Source organism: Papaver somniferum, chromosome 6 (genome assembly GCF_003573695.1).
Source record: "Papaver somniferum cultivar HN1 chromosome 6, ASM357369v1, whole genome shotgun sequence".
In the NCBI taxonomy this organism is placed as follows: Eukaryota; Viridiplantae; Streptophyta; class Magnoliopsida; order Ranunculales; family Papaveraceae; genus Papaver; species Papaver somniferum.
The window spans coordinates 69,529,939-69,557,300 of NC_039363.1; the positions used below are offsets into that span (position 1 = coordinate 69,529,939).

General features: G+C 35.8%; 2 protein-coding genes across 3 annotated transcripts; both read right to left on the minus strand.

The window, feature by feature from the left end:
- Positions 1-151: 151 nt before the first annotated feature.
- Positions 152-5,499, minus strand: LOC113287893 (glutamate receptor 3.4-like). 2 transcript variants are annotated; one of them, XM_026536766.1, is made up of 9 exons: positions 5,284-5,499; positions 5,064-5,180; positions 4,901-4,956; positions 4,010-4,356; positions 2,028-3,376; positions 1,533-1,810; positions 1,390-1,421; positions 860-1,269; positions 152-773 (listed from the first exon to the last, which is right to left on the minus strand). In XM_026536766.1, the coding sequence occupies exons 4-9, from the start codon at positions 4,344-4,346 to the stop codon at positions 315-317; spliced, it is 2,865 nt and encodes a 954-aa protein (XP_026392551.1). In that variant the 5' UTR covers positions 4,347-4,356; positions 4,901-4,956; positions 5,064-5,180; positions 5,284-5,499; the 3' UTR covers positions 152-314. The 2 variants fall into 2 exon arrangements, with proteins under 2 accessions (XP_026392551.1, XP_026392552.1); XM_026536767.1 differs by lacking the exons at positions 4,901-4,956; positions 5,064-5,180; positions 5,284-5,499 and having other exon boundaries at positions 3,997-4,130.
- Positions 5,500-5,832: 333 nt separating this feature from the next.
- LOC113287895 (glutamate receptor 3.7-like) lies at positions 5,833-10,474 on the minus strand. The gene is made up of 6 exons (XM_026536768.1): positions 9,933-10,474; positions 7,908-9,253; positions 7,321-7,598; positions 7,187-7,218; positions 6,669-7,075; positions 5,833-6,556 (listed from the first exon to the last, which is right to left on the minus strand). The coding sequence occupies exons 1-6, from the start codon at positions 10,195-10,197 to the stop codon at positions 6,119-6,121; spliced, it is 2,766 nt and encodes a 921-aa protein (XP_026392553.1). The 5' UTR covers positions 10,198-10,474; the 3' UTR covers positions 5,833-6,118.
- Positions 10,475-27,362: the final 16,888 nt, after the last annotated feature.

Consider the following 27,362-nt stretch of genomic DNA (forward strand, 5'->3'; position numbering starts at 1 on the left):
TACTAGAGGAAAAATATCCATTTTCGTTGTGTGTTGAAACATCAAAGTCATTTGCCAGAAGAGTAAGAGTGTTCTGTCACACAGATATGGTTTTGCTTTTTTTCGAATTAAATTCAATGGTCCAAGGCTAGCTATAAAGAGACTGTACACACCTTGGCAAGATTTTTTTCTTGTATTGAAAATAATGTAAGATTGTGTACATTGTGAATGTGTTAATCTGGGTTTTACAACATAAATGGGTGATTTCTTATATAGAGTATAACCTTGGTTTTTACCTTTGGTCATACTCATGAATCCTACACAAGAAGCCTTCTTTAAGGAAAGGAGGTAGAAGGGTGTTGTTCATCTATAACTTGTCTACTAATATCACTTGATTTCTTCTTTAGTTTATTTTTGATTTCGTGCTCTTTTTTGTCGACGAAATCCATCAAGTTCTTGAAGCTAGTTGAACGGCTTGGCCCCCGCGAAAGGTGTGGTCTTTCCATTTCTACCGCTTCTGCCACTTCATCCCCTGGAACATACCTCCGGAACTGACACAAGACTCTGATGAAAAATATAAGGAGAGCGAGAAAGCATGATATTCCGCATATGAGGAATAGTCCCCAAAAGCTTTTTAGAGATAGTCGGTTGGACTCTACTTCTTGAGTGGCTTGCATGGAACACAGTGTGTATGATAACCATTTATCGTGAATCCTCTGTAGCTCACCATTCTCCGAGAGTTGAAGGATAGCCGTTGATAGGTCAACAGCTAAAGGAGAGTCCCTCTGGAATGCCTGTTAATGGATAAAGGGTTAGAAACTTAGAATAACACCATACATCTTTGTCAGGATAAGCTTTCAGACCAATAGCTTGTACTTACAAATCCCCAACCACTTTTTGTAAATTCCTGTCCGATTATCTTGAACTTGCACTTGGCACTGGATAAAAAAACCTCAATGTATGGAAGTTCATCTACAATGGCAGCGACTCCACCCCCGCTAGGTCCAAGTTGAAGGGCACTTAAATACTCTTCTTGACTTTTCAGTATTCTAATCCTTGACTCGGCTATGTTTAGCTCTTCAATCAGATAGTTTTTTGCAAATGACCCATCTTGGACCCCAATAGGATAATTACTTGAGATTAAGCTGTCAATCCCTGAAATACCCGATGAGAGTTGCTGGACTGTAAGGATTGAGGTCAAACTAGCCGTGTAACTTGAGTTGATAATTAATACTACAAAGAGCCATATCAGCAGCACGGAACGCCCAAGAGTACTCACGGTATTTTCTCCTGCATTTAGGTTCAAGAATAGTGAATTGACATTACAATTGAAGATTCAAATTACAGATTAGGACTCTCAGTGGGCCAAACCGAAAATTCACACAGGGATAAGAGGCAAAGTTTACTCACTGTGTGCAAAAAACATTGTTGAGAAACTAAACCTGCAAAATTTAAAGTAGAGTAGAGGGACTCTTCTTAGAAATCTATATGATTTAGCAAAGACAATGGTATCAAACATATGATGGATCTCTAGAAGAGTTGGAGATACTAACCAGAAAACTGTCACAAGTTGTTGTCTTGGTGGCCCACGGAATTCAGTGTTCATCCGATGCTCGAGAATCCATACAACGGATCCCACAAATAGAAAGAAAACACCAGTGACTAGCCACATTTGATATGTAAATGGCTTTAGAAAGGCCCAAGCACTTGAGTCTGTTTGCTTGACAGGAGCAACTATAACAAGACCAGATCCAACGTAAGGCTGTGTAAAATCAACAATTCGTGTCCTATTGGTAATAATGGTTACGTCTCCAACAGCTGCATCAAATTTCTGTAAAAGGAAAAGAAGAAAGTTTCAGGCATTTCAAACTTATAGTGCAGTATCCATGTATAAAGTTGATCTCAGACTTCATACTCTAGATATGTGGTTTACACTAGTTATATACCTAGAAAAGAAAATTGGTTGTTGACGAGTACAACCACTTTCATTCGGAACCTTCATAGCTAAATTAAGATTATACATATATTTCATTAGAAAGATTACTCACATTATCAGCAACCATCCTCACTAGATCGCTGTAGCTAGGGTTTCTCTGACCATCACCAAACAATATATATGTGTGTGGAACAGCATAAGGCAACAACCTTACTGCAGCTTCAAACACATCTATACAGAACCCCTTGGCACCATTAGGACCTTTTTCTTTCGCCACAAATGCCTTATAACTAACTCTGTTCGGAACCCCAATTCTCAGAGGCATCCCATTGTTGGGAAACACCCATCCGCGTGGCTTTACAGTTGTTTCACCAGGCCATATCACACTGTGAAGCATCTGACTACTAGCAGATGTGTTTGGAGGTTTCTGGTATTGGGTTTCAGGAGAAACAACTGAGAGACCAGAATAATCAGTCCAATATCCAATCGTACGAGACCCAGAACCACCAAAGTTGATGACATCGTAAGCTGGGTGAATCAAATTCTTCTCTAGATCTAACTGTATCTGACCGGATAAACCAGTAAAGTTTGTTGTGATAATTTTCTGAAGTAAGCTCTGGCCTCCATCAAAGACACGCAATGCTGCTGTTAACTGCAATTTACTTCCATTTGTATCATGCAGCCTCTGATCTTTCGAGAAAGAAATGTTTTCTCCTTCATTCAGGAAACTCTCAATAGCACGGGCAACTAACCAAACTGTGTCATAAGCATAGAGTGCATATGAATTCATACTTGAGCTAGCAATGCCATTTCTTCTTAAATGATTCCACCTAGAGATAAAACCCTTTTTCAGTCTCGAGTCTGGAGTGTGGTGACGAAGTGAAACTACTCCTTGTAAGAGATTCATTGTATCAGCGTCTACTGGTTCTGATGAATCTATAACAGATGGGAGCCAATCTGTTGTGATCCACACATAACCATTGTTCATCATTTCAAGAGACTTGGCAACAGAGAAAATATTTAGACCAGAATCAGGGTTTACATGCACTACATAAACTCGAGATTCCATCAGATTTACATCAACCAGTAAGTCATTGATTGTGCTCTCTGTGGCCCCAGGAGTAAATGCAGCCTTATAAGAGATCTTTGATCGCTTCTTTGCTAGCGCATCACCTAGAGCAGATATGCCACTTCGTCCATAATCATCATCAACATAAATGGCAATTACCTCTCTCCATCCGTAAAAATCAACCAAGTCAGCAACAGCCTGCATCTGAAAGTAGTCACTTTGCGTCGTGCGGATGAAATATGAATATTGAAGTGCTGATAGAGTAGGGTCTGTTGCTCCAAACGATAAAAGTGGCACGTGAAGCTCTTCGACAACATGGGAAATTACATGAGCTATTCCAGAGGATTGTGGACCAATGATGGCAACAACATCTTTCTCCATTAGCTGCAAAGCTGTAGAAGGATGTGAAGTGTCAAAACCAGCATCTTACACAGGAATAGATGCTGCACATGCAAACTAAATCACAATTGCTTAAATACCTTATTTCTCAAGGTTTAGCTCTACATTTCAGTTATTGTTTAATCTCGCTATTCACTTCGACAGATTTCAGATAGTTACCATAAAGAACTTAATTTTCATGCATTAGAAGGCTTCGAACTATTTCTTGCTCCAAGGTTATGAACTAGATACAGCCTAGGAGTTCCTTTACAGGCAATAGTTACTAAGAGTGCATGGCGGTATATGAATGGTATCGATAGAGGAAATCCCGTATTGTCTGAAACTGTAATGTAATCCTCATTATAAGGAATATTCACAGGGTTTGCTGAAACAAACAAGCAGCGCTGCGGATGATAAGTTATCACTTCATACTTTTAACTGGGTATGCTAGGACTTCAACTCTAAAATTGTAAAGTTCTCAACGCTACCAGACATTACATGTAAAGCAAAGAATGCAGAATCAGAAACAGATAATAGAACATTCTGCAGTCTGCACAATTTAGAAGAAGTTGAAGTTTTGAACTCGAGGAAGAGTAACCATGAATTTAATGATCTATTAAGTAGTAAATCTCACCACGCAAGCGTACCTTCTATCGTTCCAAGAAATTCACTGCAAACTGTGTCGTGCATGACAACATTTAGTTTTGTCCCAGAAAGGATACTCGAATCAGAATTCACATCCGCAACAGCTGCTAAAATAGCTGGTTTTGCCGCTCTCCCAATTGTTGAATTGAAAGTAAATAGAGCCCCCACATTCACAAAACTAGGCCTTGATGATGAACTGGAATTTCTAGTTAGACCTTTGACTTCTACAGGAGTGAATGAGCATACGAACATCATCATCAAAAGCATTCTCACATAGCACATTTTGTCTGGCCTAACCAACTGACGGAGCTCCATAATACAAAACACCAGCTCTTCCATGAACTCTCAACTTCAAAACAAGCAAACACAGGAATGAGACACCATTATGAACAAGAAGAAAGATGCTAATCGCCAATCAACAGCCCAACAAATAAACCTCCATGATTCATGCTAAACATTAAAGGTGGACATTCATGTACCCACTTCTCAAACAATCAAGAAATTCCAGCAAACACTCAGAACAGAAACATGTGTAGAGGAATCATAAATCTCATAATTCAGATAAACTCATAGTACATAGGTTCCTAAATTTCTACCAAACCCATGTCAAGAAAAGAGCAAAATAATAAATGCAAAAATGAATTGAACTAGCTTTCTTTTTCAATGTACTCGAAATATGAAAACAAATCGCATACTTTTAATGGACTAAATAAGGCCAAGAAAATTTAAAACTAAAGTAAACCAAGTTGCTTGACAACCCATATCAAATATTAGGGAATCATTAAGACAACTCTCCCAACATGTCACAATAAACATTGATCAATAAAATATTGTAATTAACTAAAAATATCAATGAAAAGGATTAAATCTTTTAATTTAATCAAAAGTCTTACCTTCATATAAGAACTGAACTGTAGAGTACTAGTTTGGTCTCCATTTCACCATCAAACTACGAAAAAAGAAGGAATTGTATAATCTTGATATTAAGGTAAAGAATCAGAATCAAACTTCCATCATCATCTTTATTTTATTTTTACTTGAAATTGTAGGTCCTACCTTTGAACACATGAACCTCATGGACATATTAATCCACTACATACACAGTTGGATTCTTCTTCTTCTTTTACAAAAATATCCCACTTTATCTACTTATGGCAAGTTAGATTTCCACCCCTAAAAAAGAACAAACGCCAAGTATCCCGATTAATTACGAAACTAACATTTTCAAATGGCGGGAAAAAGAAGGAAATCAATAAAAAGTGTGTAAAATATATACCTGAGTCGAAGCAAAATGAATCCCTTATGATTTCAGGTTCTTTCTCAGTCTGCATTTTCCTTGCGGTCATTTTATGTGATGATTGAGTTTATGAAATCGGACATTTTTCATTTCAATTAAAGAAACGCACGATTCGTTGAAACCCTAATCGTACAGGTACATTAGAGAATTTCCATAAGATTTGGGAAGAGAGAGTACTGCATTTACCTAATCCTAACTAAGATACTCTTCCTGAGGTTTTAAGACTTCAAGATTATTATTATAGCTACCCGCCAAAAAGAGAATCTTATGCTTAGATGTTGACTGCACTGTAATGTGGGTTAAGAATACCCCTGTATACCGTACTTGCTTACATGTTCTGGTTAGGATGAATGTGGCTAAAAATCATACCAGAACATGATGTGAAAACACGTCTACAGGAGGATCTGTAATATTCCGATCAAAAAAAATCTCTAAAACTAAAATTTGGGATTGTCTTACTAAAAAGTTGTTGCAGCACACAACAGTTGAAATTAAACAAGGAGAATCCACACAGATTTTCAGAAAATGTTAAATAGGAGTAGTGTTTATTTGAAGAAATAGTTTGATGGGTCTAAATACCTCATCAGAACCGATATGAATGTTGCATGGTTTAAACTTGTAACTTGACTCTATCGTTACTCAATAGTTTAGTGCAGTACATTTCTGAGTGTTAGACAACTAACTTTGTAATATTTCTAGGAGAAGAGTTACACACAACTCTTTAAAATGTTAGCCAGAAGGAATATTTACATGCTTTATTCCTTGGTCATAACTGAAAAAATTTATCCTCCTTGCTCGTTTTGTATAATGCAGTTTATCTGATTTCATCGTTAGTTGGTGGATGCGGATTTATAGACGGTTTAAACATTTTCTTGATAGCTTCTTCCTTTTCATCAATGAAATCAAAGAAGTTATAAACAACTCTAGACAAGCCACTCGTACTATGTGGTGTTTGATCAGAGGATGAAATTGCTAACAGTTGCCTCCGCTTTCTCTTGTATTGAACATATTGTCGAACCATTCGGAAAAGAAATATCAACAAGCAGGTGATGGTGAAGATGGCACATAGAAGAAACAAACCCCAGAAACTTACTAGATGAAGTTGATTAGGTTCGGATCGCCGTCCTTTACGCAATAAACAACCAGTCCTACAGAACCATTTCTCATTGATCTTTTGGAGATCTCCGTTTTCTGAAAGCCTTAATATCGCAGTAGACATGTCGACGGCAAGAGGAGATCCTTTCTTGAAAGCCTAGTTTAAGCAAGATAAAATTCATGAGAAGGGTCTGGACTCTGCAGAAAAGTTGTATAAATGAATGAATAAACGAATAGTCTTTCATGCAAGTGTGATTAGTTGTACTCACAAATCCCCATCCACTCTTGGTAAACATGTGTCCGGCGATACCAAAATCTGTATGCTGAGACAGAAACTCCTCTATGTATGGAAGCTCATCCACGATAGCAGCTACACCTCCGTCATCAGGCCCACGTTGCAATGCCCTTGCATAGTCATCCGTGTCCTCCAGAGAAACTAGTCTTCCCTCGTATATATTCAGACTGTCAGTCAGATACTTGTGAACAAATGAACCCCCTGGAAGCCCAATTGGCTGATTGCTTGTGATCAAGCTGTCGATTCCCGTGATTGGTGATGACAACTGCTGGACTGTAAGTATTGAAGTCAAGCTTGCAGTGTAACTTGACGTGATTACCATCAATAGGAAAAGCCACACCATCATTACCATCCGTCCAAGTGTGCTCACTGTATCTTCTTCTGTGATTTTCAATGGCAAGATAAAAAAAAAATGACCAACGTGTTAGTCTCAGGCACAACGAAACATATACTTACATTGATCAAATGATACAGGTTTATGATCTCCCTTACGGTTTGTCTTAAATAAAGTTGAAAAGCTAAACCTGAAATGAAAATGGCAGAAGAATCAAAAGCGTCAAAACATTCATACCAGTGGTAGACAAACGTAACGGAATACAACAGCAGGAGTAATCAGGAAAGCTTACAATAGCATGGTTATAACCTGACGCCTGGGTGAACCCCGGAAATCGTCATTGATCCGATGCTCAAGAATCCAAATGACCACACCGATTAAAAGGAAAAAAACAGCAGTGACGCACCACATTTCCGCAGTGAATGGCTTAAGGTATACCCAAGCACTTGATTTCATATTTTTAATGGGAACCACTATTACAAGTCCATTAGCAGCATAAGGCTGAGTAAAATCAGCAAACCTTGTCCTGTTGGTAACAATGGTAATGTCTCCAATAGCAGCATCAATCACCTATTGACACAGCATGTCAAGCAAATTAGAAATTCATCCACCAACAGAATAGACCAAATGAACCAGTTTTGGGGCTTTTGTATTGTCTAACAAAAAAAATCAGTGAAACTGATAACTTAATTTTTGTCCAGGTTTTCACCAACAAACCAAGATTTCAAGTAGTAGCAAAAGCATAGGCCATTATAGCGCCACCAATTTAGCTAATGAGAAGCTTAGGTAGTTGTGTGTGGCATTCACTAGACCAATACTTTCAATTACTTATTTAACCACATGAATAACTAAGTTTTCTTTTATGAAAACGGTACTTACATCGTCTGAAACCATTTTAACAAGCTCATCATAATCAGGATTCAACCTCCCATCCCCAAAAACCTGGAATTTATATGGAACTTCGTACGGAATTAGATTCAGAGCTGCATTAAACACATCAATACAGTATCCCTTCACTTCATGGGTGTCTTGATCTTCTGTAACGAAGTCGGGGAAACTGACCCTATTAGGCACTCCAACTCTCAGTGGCTTTTCACTACTTGCAATCACCCAACCACGTGGTTTTTCTGTCTTACCACCAGGCCATGTAGCGTTATTAAGTTTCTGATCCACACGTGACATAATCTGTTGCTCCCTGGTTAACTTTTCAGGGGGTACAACTGAAAGTCCTGAATAATGGGACCAGTAACCAATCCTATGAATTGATGCCTGATCAATATTAATAATATCATAAGAACTATTGACAAGATTTCTGTTCGAATCAAATCCAACTTGACCTGTTAAACCAGTGAAATTAGTCTCTAGTAATTTGTTAACCAGAATTCTCCCGCCATCAAAGATTTTGAGCTTTTCCAACTGCACTGTTGAGTCATTCATATTTGGTAACCTTTTACTAAAAGAAAATGTGAGATTTCCATGTTCCTTCAAGAATTCATCAATACCACGAGCAACAGTCCATACTGTATCATAAGCATATAGTCCATAAGCATTCAAACTGGAAGATACACGTCCGTTTTTCTGTAAACCTCTCCACCGTGTATAAAATGCCTTCTTCATGCTAGACGCTGGTGTATGCTGTCGAAGCCCAACAACCCCTTGAAGGGTTTGCAGTAAATTAGGGTCCACAGTTGGTGATGAATCTAAGTGAGTAGACAGCCAATCTGTGGCAAGCCATACATAATCACTTGTCATCATCTGTAATTGTTTTGCCATTGAGAATATTTCAAGACCTGAATCAGGATTAACATGAACTACATAAACCCGGACCCCCATTTCCCTAGATCTATCGAGCAAATCAGAAATAACACTAGCATTTGCACCATGAGGGAGAGCTAATTTATGAGACAATTTTGATGTTCTTTTTGCAAGTTGAGAATCCAAGAGCGATATCCCGTTTCGTCCATGATCATCATCTACAAATACAGCAACAACCTCATGCCAATCATAGTAGTCAATCACATCAGCCATTGCAGCCATCTGGTGTGAATCACTTAAAGTTGTGCGAAGAAAGAACGGGAACTGAAGGGCAGAAAGAGTTGCATCAGTTGCAGCAAATGAGATAAGAGGAACTTGTAGTCCATTGGCAATGAAAGATATCATATGAGCTACTGAAGAAGATTGTGGGCCAATTACAGCCACTACATCTCTCTCAAGTAGCTGAAAGGCTGCATGTAGATATCAACAATGAGAATTTAACATCACCAATCTACTCAAATAACTTTTCAGATCAAGCTATTTAAAAAACATAAATCCAAATTACTGTATAAACCATATAAAACAATCCATGAGTGCATAACAAAAGGCTTACTTTATGAGATGTGACACAAACAAATACATCTTCCAGTGTTTTCTCATTGGAAAGTATACATCTTACTACCTTAGAGCTCGAAATAAAAAAAAAATTGAATTCACATGACATTTACTTGTACTGAACCCTGCTCTAGCTCCTCATTCAGAAGTGAATGTGTTCTATTTCTTGTTCCAACAATGCATTTATGTCTTGCTAACAGAGAACATTCAAGCAGGGACTAATTTGAACTACTTATGTATGGCCTTGACGTAAACTTAGGATGTTCGCTGATTTAGTCTTAAAAATTAACCCACAAATTTGGGAATCCAAAAATGAGCCACAGCTTGAGAATGAGAAGTCAGTTCATGAGAAACCAAAACGAAGTTCAAGTCGTTTTGTTGTATTTAATAGTAAAACTCCAGGTAATATCAACTATGTATCAATCTATGTCTCAGCAATTTCAAGTGCCCACAAAAACTAGTACTATTGGTTTTAAGCTTAAACTAATTGTTCAACAAAACCCTCTCAAATCAAAGAGAAGAGAAAAGAAATACCTGACATTGAGCCCATAAAGACACTGCAATTAGTATCTTCTATTATGAAATTCAATTTGGTTCCTTTCAGAATTCTAGGATCTGCATTGACATCAGCTACTGCAGCTTCAATAGCTACCTTTGCAACTCTACCAATCACTGAATCAAATGTAAAAAGTGCCCCAACATTCACAACAGTGCTTGTTTGGCACTTTACATTCCCATTAAGTTGGAAAAAAAACAAAATGATAACTGAAACGAAAACACCATTTCCCATGATTTTCATGGTCGGATATTTCAAATAACAAATTATTTTCTCCAACCCATTTACCCTATTTCTTCACAAATGAGATTATTTGATTCCCTTGAACCGTAAATTGTTTGATAGAATGCCCAAATGAGAGATATTTTGGGTACCAAAAGGACTAGAAAATTTTGGAGACTATTGAAATGGGATCAAGAACTGTACATCTTCGGTTTAGAAAAACAATTAGAGGGCATCAAAACAAAAGGGAACCCATCAACGGACTTACTTTTTGTAATAAAATACAAAGAAAATAAGTACTTGGGTCAGCAAGGTAGTTAATTTCGGATTCCGGTTTATCTCGGTCCCGAGCGAGACACTGTACAACGTTGTCTCGGGGAGATTCCGTTTTCAAATTTCGGTGTAATTTCGGTTCCAATTTTTATAATAAGAAGTGTTTGTTGCCAGGTTCAATTAATTCCAATCGTAGTTTGAGTCAGACTAGAAGATTGAGGGAGTATTGACCCACTTAAAAGAAACATAGTATTAGTAAATCTGGTTGTTCACCTTCCTCATCATCAACACCAAATGATAATTTTAGGTCAAGAAATTCAAACACAACAACAAGCAATAATACTAGTGAGTGAATTAATCTGTTTAATTTTTGTACTTGAGATTAATCCACTCAATTTAAAAAAAATTATATATATATATATTCCGGCCGAAATTCCGACCGAAAAACGCGTTTCCGGCCAAAATTTTCGCAAAGATTTTGTCCGGCCGAAATTAACAAAATCTCGTCTTCTTGGACCGAAATCCGGAATTTATTCGAAATTTCGGCCGAGATGGCCGAAATCGACTACATAGCTTGGGTGAACTCTGCTTCAATAAAATTAGCAAGAAGTAGCCCCCACTGAAGCTCTGCAAACTCTAGAAAGTAGAAACATATTCTTGTTGTATACTTGAAGGAAAAAATAATCTAGTTTGAGTTCAGCAAGCTCTTTGATGAAGAAAGAAGAGAGAGAGGGAATGAAGAATATAAATGTTGATGAAGTTTTCAAAGAACAGGAGGCATTGGAAGTTATTCTGTGTTTTTAGACTCTTGGCTGTTGGGAGACTTTACAAGCTTAAAGATTTTCTCTTCTAACAGTTCACGACTTCACATTCAAACCATTTTTTTAATTAAAGCGAGAAGAAGAATATAAAAAATATATACTCGCATTCTGTGGGTTTCACGATTATAAATCCAGACCCCAGAGAATTCAGCAAGGGCCCCAAAAGACATCCGACTTGAAGCCACCTCCTGTCTATCGTTTTCTTCTTCATATTTCTTCGATGAACAATCTCATTTGGATGGATAAGAGACTAATTGTTAATCGACCAGTCTAATTACCTCATCACTAAATCACATCAAAGGATGGAGTTGATAAGTCACGGCATACAGTTTTTGAGTGAGCATCTGATATACTTTTACCAAACGGTTTTGAGAGATTATTTGCAAGACCTACACTGATTGCATGCCAACTTGGGGTCCTATCATACTCTCAAGAAAAAGCAATAAAAAGAGAAAAAGGAGCGTTTTTGCACGAGAGTTGTAGTATTCTCTAAATCTAAAACAGGGAGCACGTGATTCTCATTTCTCATTCACTACTTGAGGCATAGCGGACATTGATGGAAGATTAAGTGGCTAAGAGCATCTCCAATGTGACTAGCAAATCTTCCAATATTTAAGGCCACGTCAGATTTCTTTAACATTTTCAGAAGAATGCTCTCCAACAGAAGCGTGATTTTCATTGTGGAGATTAGGTGGCAATTCGGTTACTATCACATCCTCTAGTTTCAGAGGTTCTCCTAGAGGATGTGGGAAATCCTAATGATCATTTTAACTCTAAAAATATAGAAATAAATCATTAAAAGCATCATCAGGTTTTTCGACCTATTTCAAGAACACTATTTTTTTTTATACGTGGATAAATTTTAAGAGCATTTAAAATCAAAAATTATAATTTAAAATTTAGAAAACTAAAAGTATCGAGGGAATACGCGTGCCAAAACAAAATTTCCGGCTGAAATTCCTAACCAACAATTGTGTGATAAAATTGAGAAACTAAAATCATTGGTTGAATGTGCCCGTCAAACAAAACCCTCGCTAAAATTTCTAACCAACAAATTCATGATAAGATTAAGATTGGATCTTTATCTCCTATAAAAGCCCTAGGGTTCTCAGTAGAAAAACATCGAAGTAAAATTGTTTTTAGAAGAAAAAAAGGTATGAGTAAGTTTTCGTGCTCTACGTTCTTGTGTTCTCTATTTTGTGCTCTACTGTTCTTGTATTCTCTATTAATCACGCTTTGATTTCTACCCCCACCCCACACCATCACGCTTTGATACCCACCCACCCACCCCTCCCTTTATGATGCACGGTACACTTTCGATGGTCATTCTATTTATACTTTTTCTATTACTATCATGTTATGCTTTTAGTACAATGATTGCTTGATGAGAAATACTTTGATTGTTGGTCTAGGGTTTTCTATCCCTACTGCACCACATCATTGTTTTCTCTACTAATGGATAGCATCACCGGGATACAACCTACAGGATCTAACATTGTCCTAGGTGTTAAAACTTTTTCTGTTTTTGGGTTCTATTATTAATGTGCTTGTACATGACTATTATGTTATCTTTTGCGAAAGGAAAAAGTATATAGATGGTAAAAACATGTCATGTGATCATGGAAATGGATAGTTTTCGTTAATATATATTCAAACATGATTAGGCAATCTTACTCTGATTTAAAGTTAATTACTCAGAAAGATATCAAAATCATGTTTTATATGTAATTTTTGGTTTTTATTTTCTTTGCAGGTTGATTAAATAATATCTCAATGGAGTTCGGTAACCAGAATGGAACGCAACAACAGCAGTCACACAATACTGATAACCATATCATGGTTACACCTCCTAACCTAGAACGCCAAATTCCTTTTGCATTCATGAATTCTAATCACATGAATGCCTCACAGTTCCTTCCTCATTTTAGCTTGCACCGCGTGAACACTCCATAGCCACAGGAATTGTATGGTGTATCCAACCAAGATTCTTTTGGCATGAATTCCCAAGGTTGTTTCACCGCTGCCCCCACTGCTTCCAAGCAAACCGGAAGCAAAACAAAAAAAGAAACACTACCCATCAAACTAGAAAAATCCAACAAGCCAACCGCTGTAATTGGTCTACCGAAGAGGATATAGCTCTAACTAAGGCTTTCCTGTATGTAACTCTGGATCCGGTAGTGGGAAACGAATAATCAAGTGGAACCATGTGGCAGCGTATTCTTCAGGAATATAAGAATAATGTTGCCGATTACGATAACCGGGGATGGAATAGCTTGAAGTGTCCCTGAAAACCCATACAACAGTCTGTTTCGAAATTTCATGGATTTTACGGAGGTATAGAGAGAGCTCCCCCAAGTGGAAACCCATACCCGAAAATTTGAACATATTCATCAAGGTTATCAGCGGCGCAACCATATGCAGGCATTTTAACATCCGCAACCATCTTTTATAAAGGACTTACTCCTTCCATTTTAGCAGCATTAACCTTATGAGTGAAGTAATCATCATACTGACTAATATCATATAAGATACGAAGAAATAGATTGATGTCCATCCTAAAACGATGCCGAAAATGATCAGCTGTGTACCTTGATTTTTCCCCTTTAAAGTAGTCAGGAATAATAATTCTATGGCGAGGAATTCTATCACGGTGAATGAAACGCCTTCCAGGAATAGAGCCACCATGAGGTCCTTTAAGGTCTATCATTGCTGCTGCGCATATGACCGGGACCAGTGTTACAAGTTTTCTAGTCGTTCCCCATGGGTTCAACATATCATCCTCGCTCATATCATCAAAATCTAACAACCGCTCTGTCAGACAGGAATATTCCTCACTACTAGTTGATGAAGTATCAGAAATTAAGATCACCTAACGAGAACAAAAGGTAAAATTAGTGAGACTAATCAACATGGTTCACATTGGGCATTTGGATTGTAAGTCGCACAATCGAAACATGTCCATCGATCAGAGAATGTCAATACACATGATACTGGATATTTTATGACTCTACTGGAGCAAAGAATCAAATAAAAACCCAAGCACTTGAAAATCAAAATCTTTAATATTGCAATTTTAGGGGCCTTCTTATGTTATTTTTAGATCCGCATTAAATCTAACCAATTAGGACTTGGTAAAGCTGCCGTTTAGATTAGACATGGATTATAACTCAATACAAAACCAAAACATATAAGATGGATGGAAATAAGGGCTTTCTAATACAAATTCTAACCTTGATTTTTAAAACTATATGGCGTATCAGATTACTGTAAATTTTAATTGTAAGCAGATGGGTGTGTCTAAGACAATCACTAATCCTGAATTAAATACAACTGAGCCTAAAAAGTCCATTCATGTGAGTGAACATTTAATCTCTAATCTCCATGATTGAAGTAGAAAGTATTAATCAAAAAACGTACCTATATCGTGCGCAAATCCCTAGCTTTGCAAAAGAAATTATGTGTTAAACCCTAGTTTTGCAGAAGAAATATTGTACGGGATTTATGTGTTAAACCCTAGTGCGCAAATCCCGTATAATATTTCTTCTGCAAAACTAGGGTTTAACACATAATTTCTTTTGCAAAGCTATGAAATTATGTTTTCCCTTGATATCGATTTTCCCTTTTTCTTCTTTTATCGGTTTTTTTATCTAACTTAAAATAATTAAAAAAAATAATAAATTGGTGAAAAGCGTGACGTGGAGGTGCAGCCTGAGGTGAAGATACCACTTTCTAGAACACCTTCGTATTTAGTAATTGGTCCTTCCTATTTTGTTGGACCTACTATTGGAGATGGTTTTTTGTTTAACGGGGTCTAAAATCCTATGTGTCACTTAAAAAAAACAACCTTCACCATTTATTGCAGATGCTCTTAAGGATGTCTTTCTGACCAATACACGTAGGATACACACCACAATCGGTTGGAGATGCTCTAAGTATTAACGTCGTTAGAAAAAATCTTATTATTGGGGCTGCACTAAATAGTAGATGCAATAACCGCTTATCCTATCATTTTTTTAATACCTAATATACCTTCGATTGAATTAGTATTAATTATGATGTTTAACTAACTTAATTATAATTAGTGAAGATATTAGGATTAATCAAATAATTAATCCTTTTTTTCTTTAGAAAAGGAAAAGGAGGATTTTTGTTGAACTTTTTTCAAAACATTTGAAGAAAATGATGAGAAAAACTTGTAATTGTAATGAATCGCAAGCTCGTCAACGCTATTAGATCGGTCAAGAGACGACTTAATCATTAATGACTTGATTAATCAAATATGAACTTTAATTTTTAGAAATTAATCAAAATAATAACCTAGAAACAAAACTAATACCGTTAGATAGATCTCGAAAAGTTATGCGAAATGGACTACTCGAATGTGTCATTCAAATACTAGATGAAAAAGATAAGACATTCAGAAGTTTAAATCGATAGAAACTTGACTTTAGTCAAAACGGTTTGACCTAGGGATTTGACTACTAATTAGTGTAAATGTTGTATAGCAGTAATTAGCAAATAGTGATGAGATTACCTGATTAATTACAATGAGTGTAATTAAGGTGTAACAATATTATTTATATGGTTGCCTCTTTGTATATTAGGGTTGGTAGATAGTAAATGATTGTTTTAATTTGAATTGAATAGTTTTAAGAACCAATTTTAATTTTAGTGAAGAAGTTATCTTCTTCAAGTATATGTAGATGATGTACATTACAAGATTAAAAGGGAGTGGGAGTGTGACAGCTAGGGAGAGATGAGTTTGGAAGATAAATATGATTTGAATGAAAAGGGAATACTAATTGTTGAGAGTTTTAGGTTGAGAGGTTAAGAGAAAGAGTTAGAAAATGAAGGTGCTTATGGATGTTTATTAGTGGTCTAAATAGAAGATGAATTTTAGAAAGTGGTGACATTAGAAGTTATTGAAAGGATAGAAGGAAGTGGTGAAAAATAGTTTACTTGTGGTGTTTCTATGGAGATGAGGTTTATGGTGGAAACTAGAGGAATAATTAAGTTAGATTTCATCAATAACGATCGATTCAAAGGATGAATCGATGGATTGAAGATCTCAAGGTAGGCGTTTTTGGTCATTAAATCGAGTGGGAACCTTGTAACTTTCTTGTAATCATTAAGTTTTCCTTTATCTGCGGGCATGATGAAACTTTATCATTTTTGTGCATGATTGCGTGTACTTTGATGTACTATTCCTGTATCTTTGGGTATGATATTTATGTTGTATCTGTATGTACGATGTTTGGTATGATGTGTTTTTGTGTGATATATATTGTGAGATTTCCCTGCGAGGAGTGATTGCGTTTCCCCACGGCTCCTTGCTAAGTTAAGTAAGGCGGATGCTCTTCCGTCGGCAATATTATTTAGGAAGGCGGATACTCTTCCGTCTAAATATTACTTAGTAGGGCGGATGCTCTTCCGTTTGAATATTATTATCTTTTAATTTTATTGTCTTAAGATAGTAGGGCGGATGATCTTCCGTCTGAATATTACATAGTATGGCGGATGCCCTTCCATTTTAATATTATATATATTATTTTATTTGAGGGAAATTACTCGTGTGCATATTATACTTGTTTGTCTAACTTTCTGATCTTTATGGTAATATTCTGAATCATGGTTTGTATGGGCACTCTGTGTGGACGATGTTATTATTATTGATTAGGGTTGCTCTCGCGTCGTCTTCTCCAATGAGTTTGGTGAGGTTAGAGTGACAAATGCTTCGTGTTGCATAAATTTTGAATGATTAGTTCTTCTTGTGTCTTTGAAATCCTGTTGTTCTTTAGAACTGTGAAGCATGTTAGTGATTACTTGAGAGTTGCATGTTTTCATTGAGAACCCTTTTGGGATGATGTGCTCACTCGTTCCCACTTCAGTTTCAGTTACCCGAAGAAATGGTGCACGTGAAGATACTCATTTCCGTGGTTTAAAGCGTTACCGAATTGTGTTACATTTATGTACCTTTTGTATATTTGTATTCTTATTTATTATAAGACATCATACTAATATATGAATATCATTTGATAGTTCTTCATTTATAAATATCAAAGTGCTGGGTTTAAGCTTGGTTTTAGTTCACTTTATGTAATTATGATTCTTAAAATCATTAATCTGAAATTGATTCTTCAACTAGGTTGTAATCCTATTAGCTAAGCAGGTTTAGTAATTGGGGCGTCACAATAATGAACCCCCAATAGCAATTTTAATTGCTTCAAATCCGTTAACAATCGGGAAAAAATTGGAATTTTTTAACAGTTATGGATGGAATATTTTGTTGACCCAGCCGTAAGACTTATGAGCGGTCAGGAAAAGTCTCCATTCCAGGCCGTAAGTCGAAGTTATGGTTGTCCATCTAAGAACTCTTGGTCGTAGAACCTGATCATGGATGGGTTAGAATGAACTCCTGGTCGAACCATCATCCAGAGTCACATGTGTCTCTTTCCGGCTATTAACCTAGCCGTAAAGGATAGATACGGCTGGGATACTCAACCGGTCTAAGGTTATGACTCTCAACCGGTTAGTTTATTTTATTTTACTTGGACCAATATGGTTATGCTTCTAACGGTTAGTTTTTCGAAAAATTAGATGTTAGGTCATTAAACTCTATAAAAAGGAGACATTTTTATCATCTCTTCCTCACCCTTATTTTTGTGATCCCTTACCCTTATTCTTGAAGATTCTTCTATTGTCACCATGGGTCATGGTCAGACAACATGATGAAGATCTATACATTGACATATATCAAACCTCCCTATCTGTTTCGAACTATATATTCATAGTTTTTGTGGCACTAAATGAAAATCATAATGGAAGAACTTCGACAATTGTTAGGAAAGATTCGAGAAACTCTTCGAAGAATGCAAAACTTTCAAAAAGGAACTGAAAGCGGTAAAGGAAGTCAATCCTACTATGTCGGGTGCTATAAGAGTAATTTTTTATTAAGTTGTTTCATTAGAAATAGTTTTGAATAACACTATCCAATATAACTGATTTGTTTTTCAGTGGTTGAGGGATCGACACGGATATAAGGCAGTCCATGGGAAAGAGTTTGAGCAAGATGATTGCTACCGAATCTTGGAAAATACTACCTATGATTTTACCATATACTTTTAAGCGTTTAATTGAAATGTTATGATCTATTCTACCAATTTTACAAAAGATTATGGTTTTTCGATTCAATCAATGAAAAACCAATTTGGTGTTTTGTGTTTTATGTTTGTTCAATTTCTAAAACGGAAAAAATGAAGAGCTTTGGAAATTTATAAATACTTTCGGCTAGGTTTTCTGCAGCAAGGACCTAGCCGTTTTGACCTAAATGGAAGAAAACTGAAATTATCAGATTTACGGTTTGAATAATAGACCATGACCAAACCGTAAGCAAGACCACGTCTGGGTCCTTGGCCTTTCCTAGACGTAACTTGTTTTTCAGTGGAAGTTACGGCTTGGAATTTGATGTTTCGGCTGGGAAATAACAAGTTACGGCAGGTTATTCTGGTCGTTACATTTGATTTCCAGAATTACGGTTGGTTTACCTATCATAAATGTAGTATTTCTGAGATGTGTTTTCGTTATTCATCAACTTTTTCACTTTCATTCATCAATTCATAATTCATTACATAATTAAGCAGTGTCATGCCCCATTATACCTAAATGTGAAAAAGAAAACTTAGAGTATTACATTTAAATAGTCAAGCTTTGTTGAAATACTGAAGAAACTCTTTAGTGATCCAATAGCATTACTTATGTTCAAATTCTTTGTGATGAATAGCTTGGTATCGGGAAAGATCCGACACTTACTAAAAAAAACAAATCAATGTTAAGTTAGTATATTCTTTAAAACTTACTTGATGAATAGATTTTGCACATATTCACTCTTCCGAAAAAGAACATTTCAGGACTCTTCGCCTTCACCCATTCCAATTGCCCCCTTAAAATTTCCATTTCTAGGTAGATCTTCTCGAACCTGTCCTTTATTTGGTTCATTGATCTTCCATTTTGATTAAAATATATGGCCACAAAGACGATAAATACATAGTTCAATTGAGAATCATTACTTTAATCTACGTTAATTTCTTAATCATCGTCATGCTTTCTGTCCGTGAGCAACGCTCTAACGATTGCAACATCTTCTTTGGTAATATAGTGAGTAACCATGTTTCTTCTTTTTTGTTACAACAATTTGAGAGTTTCAGAGTTTTTGCACAATTTCTTTGTTTACAGCCAGGAAACTTGAAAGATACCATGCCGTAAAAATACAATCGACTGGGTATTAACCCTTACCCAGTCATAAATATGAATCGGCAGGGAAATTTTATATTTACATGTTGGTAAAGGTTAAAACCCAGTCGATTGTCTTTATACGGCCTGGTCCTTCCATGTATCCTGGCCGTAAATCTGGGATTGCATATGAATTGACAAGAAAAGTTCAAATTTACGGCTTAGTAATGGTTAAAACCCAGCCGATTGTGTTTATACAGCCTGGCCTCTTCTATCTATCATGGTCGTAGATCTTGGATTGCATTGAATTTTTCGAGGAACGACTACTTTTTTCAAAAAACTAGTCGTTGGGTCATTCTTTTCTATAAATGACCCTTCTCCAACAAAGAAATTGTGCAAAAACTCTTAAATTTCTTCTTTTGCATAAAACTTGTTGCAACAAAAAAGAAGAAACATGGTTACTCGCTAGGCTACTTAAGAGGATGTAGCAATTGTTGGAGCGTGGATGACGGTAGCAAAGCATTACGAAGATGTAAACATTTACAGAGATGAAACCTCCGATTCATTTTGAACTGTGTGCGTATTGTTTTTGTGGCACTAGACATAAATCATAATGGAAGATCGTTGACACTCATAAAAAGATTCGAGAAGCTCTTTCCACAACTGGAAGCTTTCAAAAGAGGAAATGAAAGCCGTAAAGGAAAACAACCCCAGCATGCCACTGCTGAAAGAGTAAGTTTCTCAATAATTCGTCCATCAATAATACTAACTTATAATTGATTTGTTTTTTCAGTTGGAGATGGTCGGAGCCGATTATGAGGATATCCATGGCAAGAAGTTTGAGCTTCATGGTTTCTATCATGTCTTGGAAGAAAGTACTTATGCTGATTTTGGTCACTATTATTAAGAACCATGTTCGCAATGTAATGATCTTTTCTTTAAATTTTATGCTATGAAATATGTATGCTTTACTGGTAATTATAACACCAATATCATTTTTATTCATTCATGAAAGAACCCGTGGTACACAACATTAGTATCACCACAGTTGGTGTTGAGAACATCACCATTACACTTCCCGTCACCCGTAACTTCTCGTATAACTACAGCTGTAACTCAATCTAGTATAACTAACCAACCAAGTTCAGTTCAACACCATCATCAATTGAACAAATATTCCACTGTAAACTCACACAACCTGACTCAATCTATCTTTCCTCATCATTTCTCATTATCCAATTTCTTTGAATTCAACACAAACCTACACTGCATTTATAGCTCTAGTTCATACCACTATCAACCCTCAGCTACGTTATCCCACTACAACACTTGTTTACGACACCAACCACCAAATTTAATAGCATCACTATCTCCATACCTGTAACCTTAGTTCAACACCTCAATTACCATTTCATTTACATCTAAAACTTTATTCCAAGCCCATCTCAGTTTTCTGTTTAATTCTTCAGTTTACACCACAGACAAACAATTTCTCAGTTATCTTCTTGATTTCAACCTAAAACAGAACCTAATTTTTGGTTTCTCCTTTGTAAATTGAGAATAGATTATTAATTCCTCCTCTTATCTCTGAATAGAGAAAGTACATCAATAATCACTTGATTTTGTCCTTAACTTCACACAAATCCTCAATCAAATTCATCTAGTAACTTCACTAACTCATTCATCTTCAAAAAACACGAAACCCTAACTGATTCAAATCTATAATCTTCCCAACACCTTCCTGCTCCACTAATTCCACTAATATTTTTTGTAGAAAATTCTCGACAATAACTCTTCTCTATAAATCGCCAGAGAAATAAGAAAGGAAAGAAAGAATAAAAGAAAAGAGAATGAATGAGTCGAATTCTTCTCGACTCAATGGTTTTATCCAAAACCAATGGGTCAGATGAAAACACTCACCTTTTGGTTATATGCATCCAACTGGGTTTCCTTGAGTAGATTTCTTGGATTCCTTAATAACGTCATATGTCAAATGACCATTTTACCCTTCATGTTGATTGGGTGATTTCTTCATTGTCTAATATCTGAATGACGCGTTCAAAAAGCCCATTTTGCATAACTTTTCGAGATATATCCAATGGTGCTAGTTTCATGACCAAGCTATTGTTTGATTAATTTCTAGTAATTAGTATTCATATCTATTTAGTCGAGTCATTAGTGGCTAAATCGTCTCTTGACCGGTCAAATTGGGTTGACGAGCTTGAGGGTATAGTACAAGTTCGAAATCGAACCTTAAATTAAAGGGATCAACCCAAGTGTTTGGATTAACGTATATTGTATTTACTCTCAGTTATAACTAAAATGATAAATATGGTTGCGGAAAGTAAATGTAAAGACAAGACAAGATTTTGTTAACGAGTAAACAACGAATTCATAAAAACCCCGGGACCTAGTCCAGTTTTGAATACTCTCATAATTAAGTCGTTATACAAATAACGCTACCAATTTTGTACAGTTGAGACTAAGCAATCTAACCTATTTACCTAGTTTCCTCGGTATTCTTACGCCTACAACCAATATGGGCAACGCACGTGAATCCTAAGATAGATTTCACTATCTTAAGTTGCATTATGCATTGTGAAGACTTCAAGCACTCATCTACTTTGGACAGTCTTTCAAATAGTAAAGGACTAATATGTCTGGTAACCGCTCTTAAATCTCAAGAAGTTAATTAGAGGTTTTGTTGAGTACGACAAAGGCTCTTCCCTTTAAACTAAAATAACTCCCTTTTCCAGTTTAGATCAATTAATATCCGAATTACTGAAATAATCAGATCTAGATTTACAAGCTATCATATTCGGATACTGAAGAGTACTACCAAATGATAGCTTGTCGATCTACTACGACTAGTTAATCAATCGTCTATGAAAGATAAACGAGATATCGGCTGATTCCAGTTTAGATCAAATCAAATCAAAAAGATACAAAACTAATAAGAAACATGCTTGTCTTCAAATCTTCAATGTCTTATTTTGTACCTGCACAACTAAACTTGATTCCAACTTATGACCGATCACGCACAAAACAGAGTCTGTTAACAATTGATGATCACAAATCAACGCCATATTTAAAGACATATATGAACTACCCAATTTCTCGATCTAGTTTGAGTGACGTCATGTCATATTCCAGCTGGATCCAGTTTGTGCGAAGAAAATCACAAAGATACGAAACCAATAAGAATCGTTCTTGTCTTCAAATCTTCAATATCTTCTTATGTGCCTGCACAAACAAACTTAATTGTAATTTATGATTGATCACGTATAAAACGGATTCTGTGAAAATGGATGATCACAAGTCAACGTCAAACCTAAAGATAGATCTGAACTACTGTTAATCTCTTGATCTAGTTTATTTAACCTTGTGTCAGAAGAGAAGTCTCTCAAGAATAATCAAACTAGGTGCAGTTAAGAGTTAACAACTGTTAGTCAATAAAATCAATAATCGAAAATTAAAATAACAATACAATTCTAGTTTCTTACCAATGGTACTAGTAGACCCTTCTTGATCACAAAGAAGTCTTTAAACTACCGAACGTAAGAGATAATTAGGTTACTCTCCTCTCCAAGATAATATTACAAGTAGTATTATTAGTCAGTTACACCAGTGACTACAAAATGAAGTGCCTGCCTCAGGATAAGTTTGTAAGAAGAACAAACATCACTATTTATAGACCAAGGTAGTTTGGACACCAACGAATTTCTATAACCAAAAATATTCTCAATATATGTACTAAAGCACTAAATTGAGTTTTATCTAATTCCAACAAATATCCAACTATATAACCGAACCCCTCTTGGATACAACTCATTATAGCTAGCATACAAGATACTTAACTTATATATCTTCCAGAGATATGCTTTGCTTGCTGGAAAAACAAAACATATACATAAGAAAATCTTAACAAAAAGATTCTCAAATATTTCGGTTTGAAAACTCACCTTGAGTATGAAGGAATATTTTTGAACAATAAAATATAAGTTTTGTGCACATGTTCAAATTACTCATTATGTCGACATCTTGAACTTTCTTATTTTACAAACCCAATTTTCAAAATTACACAAACCCTAAAGTGTACATGACTAGAGAAATTAGTTTTGCATGTGGGATGGGTTCTACCATGACTTCAAATGTAGGTAAGAATTGGTTTTACCTTAATTCTTATATAGGTTAGGATCGGTACTATCTTGACTCCCAACATAGGTAAGGATCGGTTCTAGCAGGCATGGTTCCCAATATAAGTAGGGAATCGGTCCTTCCTTAGATCTTCAATGAAAATCGGACCACCAATCCTTGATTTCTTTCAACTACGATACAAGTTCGTAAGTCTAGTTACTTCCTTAAATTCATGTAATCGAACATAGTTTTCTAGGCATAATCAAACCTTATTTCATTAAACAATCTAGTAAACTAGTTACAAAAATTATGTATATGTGGCAATTACGAAGTTCAAAAGATAAGCGTTATACTCTGTAACTCAATATACCTAAGTTATAAAACAACTTGTATATCCTTCTTTGACACTTTGATCATAATAAGATGATCAAGTCTCTAATACTAGATTTCCATGTATATAACTTTGCATGTTATGTTTTCAATCTAAACGACTTGAAAAAAAAACGATACAAAATAGAAACAAGTCAAGTCTTGTATTACCAACCTCAAGTAGAAGGATGATGTTTCGCTGATGTCGGTACGTCTTCAAAATCTTCGTGTCTTCAGAGTAATACTTGTATGTCTTAATATTTCTAGACTTCCTAGTCTAACCTAACAAAATTTACTCTAATGATCTAATCAACCGACTCTTGAGTTTTGATACTAAAATATGCAACCAATCTTGATATACCAACGCTTGGTGGGTTCAACCGAGCAATTCTCTAACACCAAACATATTTGTGAAAATAGTATATGAGCATTTGCTTAATTTGATACTGTGTAGGTATGTGTCGAGGTACGCATACCTATAGACCAGTCTGTGAACTCATGTTATTGGAGTACGGGTATCGGGTATTTGTACCCTTAGCCATTCAGGAACTCAGATCCTCGGGGTACACTTACTGGGTATTGTACCTCCCTCTCATTCACTAACTTCAAACCTTAGGGTACGGGTATTAGGTATGCGTACCTACCCTATTCCAAAACTCAGATCACTAGGGTACGCGTCCTAGGTATACTTACCTATCATGTGTCCATAATTTTAGAAGTTCTGAAAACTCTTTTTGAATAATTTGAAACATTCCCAATCGCTACAATAGGTAATAAATACCATTGCTTGGTTAATTTTCAAAGGATCAGCATGAAACAAAAATAGTTCATGAACAATAAAATTTTCTTAGTCAAGATTGATAAGGATCTATGAACATCCATTACTTGAATCATATTTCGAGAGATTTATCAAGACAAGATTGAATCGAAATTTCTTCTTTGCGGTATTAAAACTACTAAAATCATACGATATAATCTCATAAAATAGAATGGTAAATGTTTTGGGTAAATAAGATGGTTCAGTCTTCACATACCTCTTTGTCAATGAAGTTCCACAAATGTCTTCGTTTGATCTCTAGTCTTTAATCTTTGAGGGTTATACAATGATGTATGCTACTCAACTACCATAATCTAATCCTATTTCAAGACTTGACCTTAGAAGACTAGAAATCAAGATATACTTTTATGTATCTAATATTAGAAACAAGCTTTAAATAACAAAATTTGCGAGTTTGACCAAGCGTTGCTCTAACACTTGGTATAAAAAGGGAAAACCAACCTGGCTGGGAACTACGCCTATTAAAGGTGATGGTCTATCATTTTTCATCACTGGTGTAAGTGGTTATTCATAAGAGGAGGGAAGACCATTAATACCTTCTGTCGGTTTTTTTCCAAAAGGACATGGTCCATTTCCACTTCTTTATTTGCATTCCATGGTGTTAGTGCTCTTCAAGTGGGCATACAATTCTGGATTTGGTTCCAACTTCGAGTTGTATTTCAGTTTACGTGATATCGAGGATATTCTTGATTTCTGTCTGGATTCAATACGATGTACACCTATGTTTATGGACAATGTTGTGTTCTCTTGGTATGCGTGTGGTCGATATTATTTATGCTCCTCTTGTCTAGGCTTGGATTTGTGTAATATTTTGAAAGACTTTGATATTATCTTTTCGGTTATCAAATAAATCATTGAGTTGTTTGATCGCTGTCGTAATACATCAAAAATAATTACACTTCCTTACTACTCAAAATATATAATGAAGCTAGGGAAAGAAAGGATCCTTCCCACAGAGAAGACAAGGATTGTCGTTTGTTTCGGTTTCTTGTAAGTAATAAGGGGGGTTTTCTAATTTTAATAAAAGTAATCTAAAATAAAAGCAAACAACCAAAAGTAGACAAGCAAATCAGAGATGTAAATATATTGGTCAAGGATTCTGTTTTCATTCATAAACATGTTCTTGTCATAATAATTATAATTGATATTTAATCTCTAATTATCAAAATCCCTAGGATACCTTGATCGCAAGAATATTCTGCTAATTTTCTCTTGTCATCAAAAAACACATTAAAAGATGCAAATATGAATTCTACCAAGGAAACAACTTAACGTGGAAGTAAGGCTAATCAATGCAATCGAACGTGGAAAGTGCACTAATCCGATTTAACAAAATTCATGGTTCACATATGATTACAAGGATATATCACTACAAGCTATAATCATATCTATGCTACTTGCAATCATGAGTTCATCACTTTTACGTATAACAAACTCTAATATAGCAAGAGATATGAATGTTCTCTCTCCCAATTTGCAACTTGAAAAAACAAACACTCAATCATATATGGAGATGTTAATATTAAATCATGATCGATTATTATGAGATGAAACTAATGTATCAATCAAAATAAACATATATTGTGAAATCAAACTAATCCATAACCAGTAATAAAATATAGCTAATCATGGAGTTCATAACAAGAAGAAAAAGAAAGTTTTTCATGTTTCTAAACCCTAGAACAACAATAGAATCAAAGATTAAAAAAAAAAATAGAACCCAAGAGAAAACTCTTCTTTTTTATATGTTTTTCAATTTCCATAAAGGATACTCTTTCCAAATTAGGTAAAGCCTTTACAATCTTCAAAACTCCATGTTAGTCCACCAATCTCATGAATTAAACATCTTTTATGGAAATTCTGGGTCAAAAGTGGTCGCCGGGTATGCTGAATCATCACCGAAAATCAATCGTATGATTCACCGTCGATCACCTAAATTCTGTTGCTGGTCACCTGAGATTCTGTCACTGACTAACATAATATTTCAAGGTCAACCATTACTTCTGACGGTCAATAACAGTCAACGGATTCAAGGCAGATAGAACTGAGAAGAAAATATGAGTTAGCCGAGTCAGTTGATATAACTCCGTCTGATTGGATCTTAGTCAGCGAGCTGGATCGGATCGGTGAGTCAACTCACCTAAGCAAATTTCAGACAGGGTTTACTCAGTATAGACCGATCCCATACCAAATTCCGTCCTATTTAAACTTCTTCTCTTCGGCAAACTTAACATACATTTATCTAACACACAATTCATTCATACCACCATCTGTGGCTTCTCAGACCATCAATACCAGCTCCATAATTGCAACTGCACCCAAAGGCTCAGCAGAAACTTCTTCAACTCATTCCTACAAAGTTCATAACACAGGCAACCATTTCTTTTAGCTCCACCAAAACCCAAAGCAAGAGCATCATCTCAGCTACCACCACCTGCATTCATCAATTCCATGCACCACCAAGTTATCGAGCTATTTCTCTGTAACCTAACTCAACCCCGCAAATAAGTTTCAAACAC

Excerpts from the sequence above, each read along its gene's own strand:
- LOC113287893 (XM_026536766.1), bottom strand. The coding sequence starts at position 4,346 with ATGGAAGAGCTGGTGTTTTGTATTATGGAGCTCCGTCAGTTGGTTAGG. Across the intron at positions 1,422-1,532 it reads CAACTTGTGACAGTTTTCTG|GTTTAGTTTCTCAACAATGT; the intron begins GTTAGTATCTCC and ends TAAATTTTGCAG. Across the intron at positions 774-859 it reads CAAAAAGTGGTTGGGGATTT|GCATTCCAGAGGGACTCTCC; the intron begins GTAAGTACAAGC and ends ATCCATTAACAG.
- LOC113287895 (XM_026536768.1), bottom strand. The coding sequence starts at position 10,197 with ATGAAAATCATGGGAAATGGTGTTTTCGTTTCAGTTATCATTTTGTTT. Across the intron at positions 9,254-9,932 it reads CTTTATGGGCTCAATGTCAG|CCTTTCAGCTACTTGAGAGA; the intron begins GTATTTCTTTTC and ends ATCTACATGCAG. Across the intron at positions 6,557-6,668 it reads CCAAGAGTGGATGGGGATTT|GCTTTCAAGAAAGGATCTCC; the intron begins GTGAGTACAACT and ends TGCTTAAACTAG.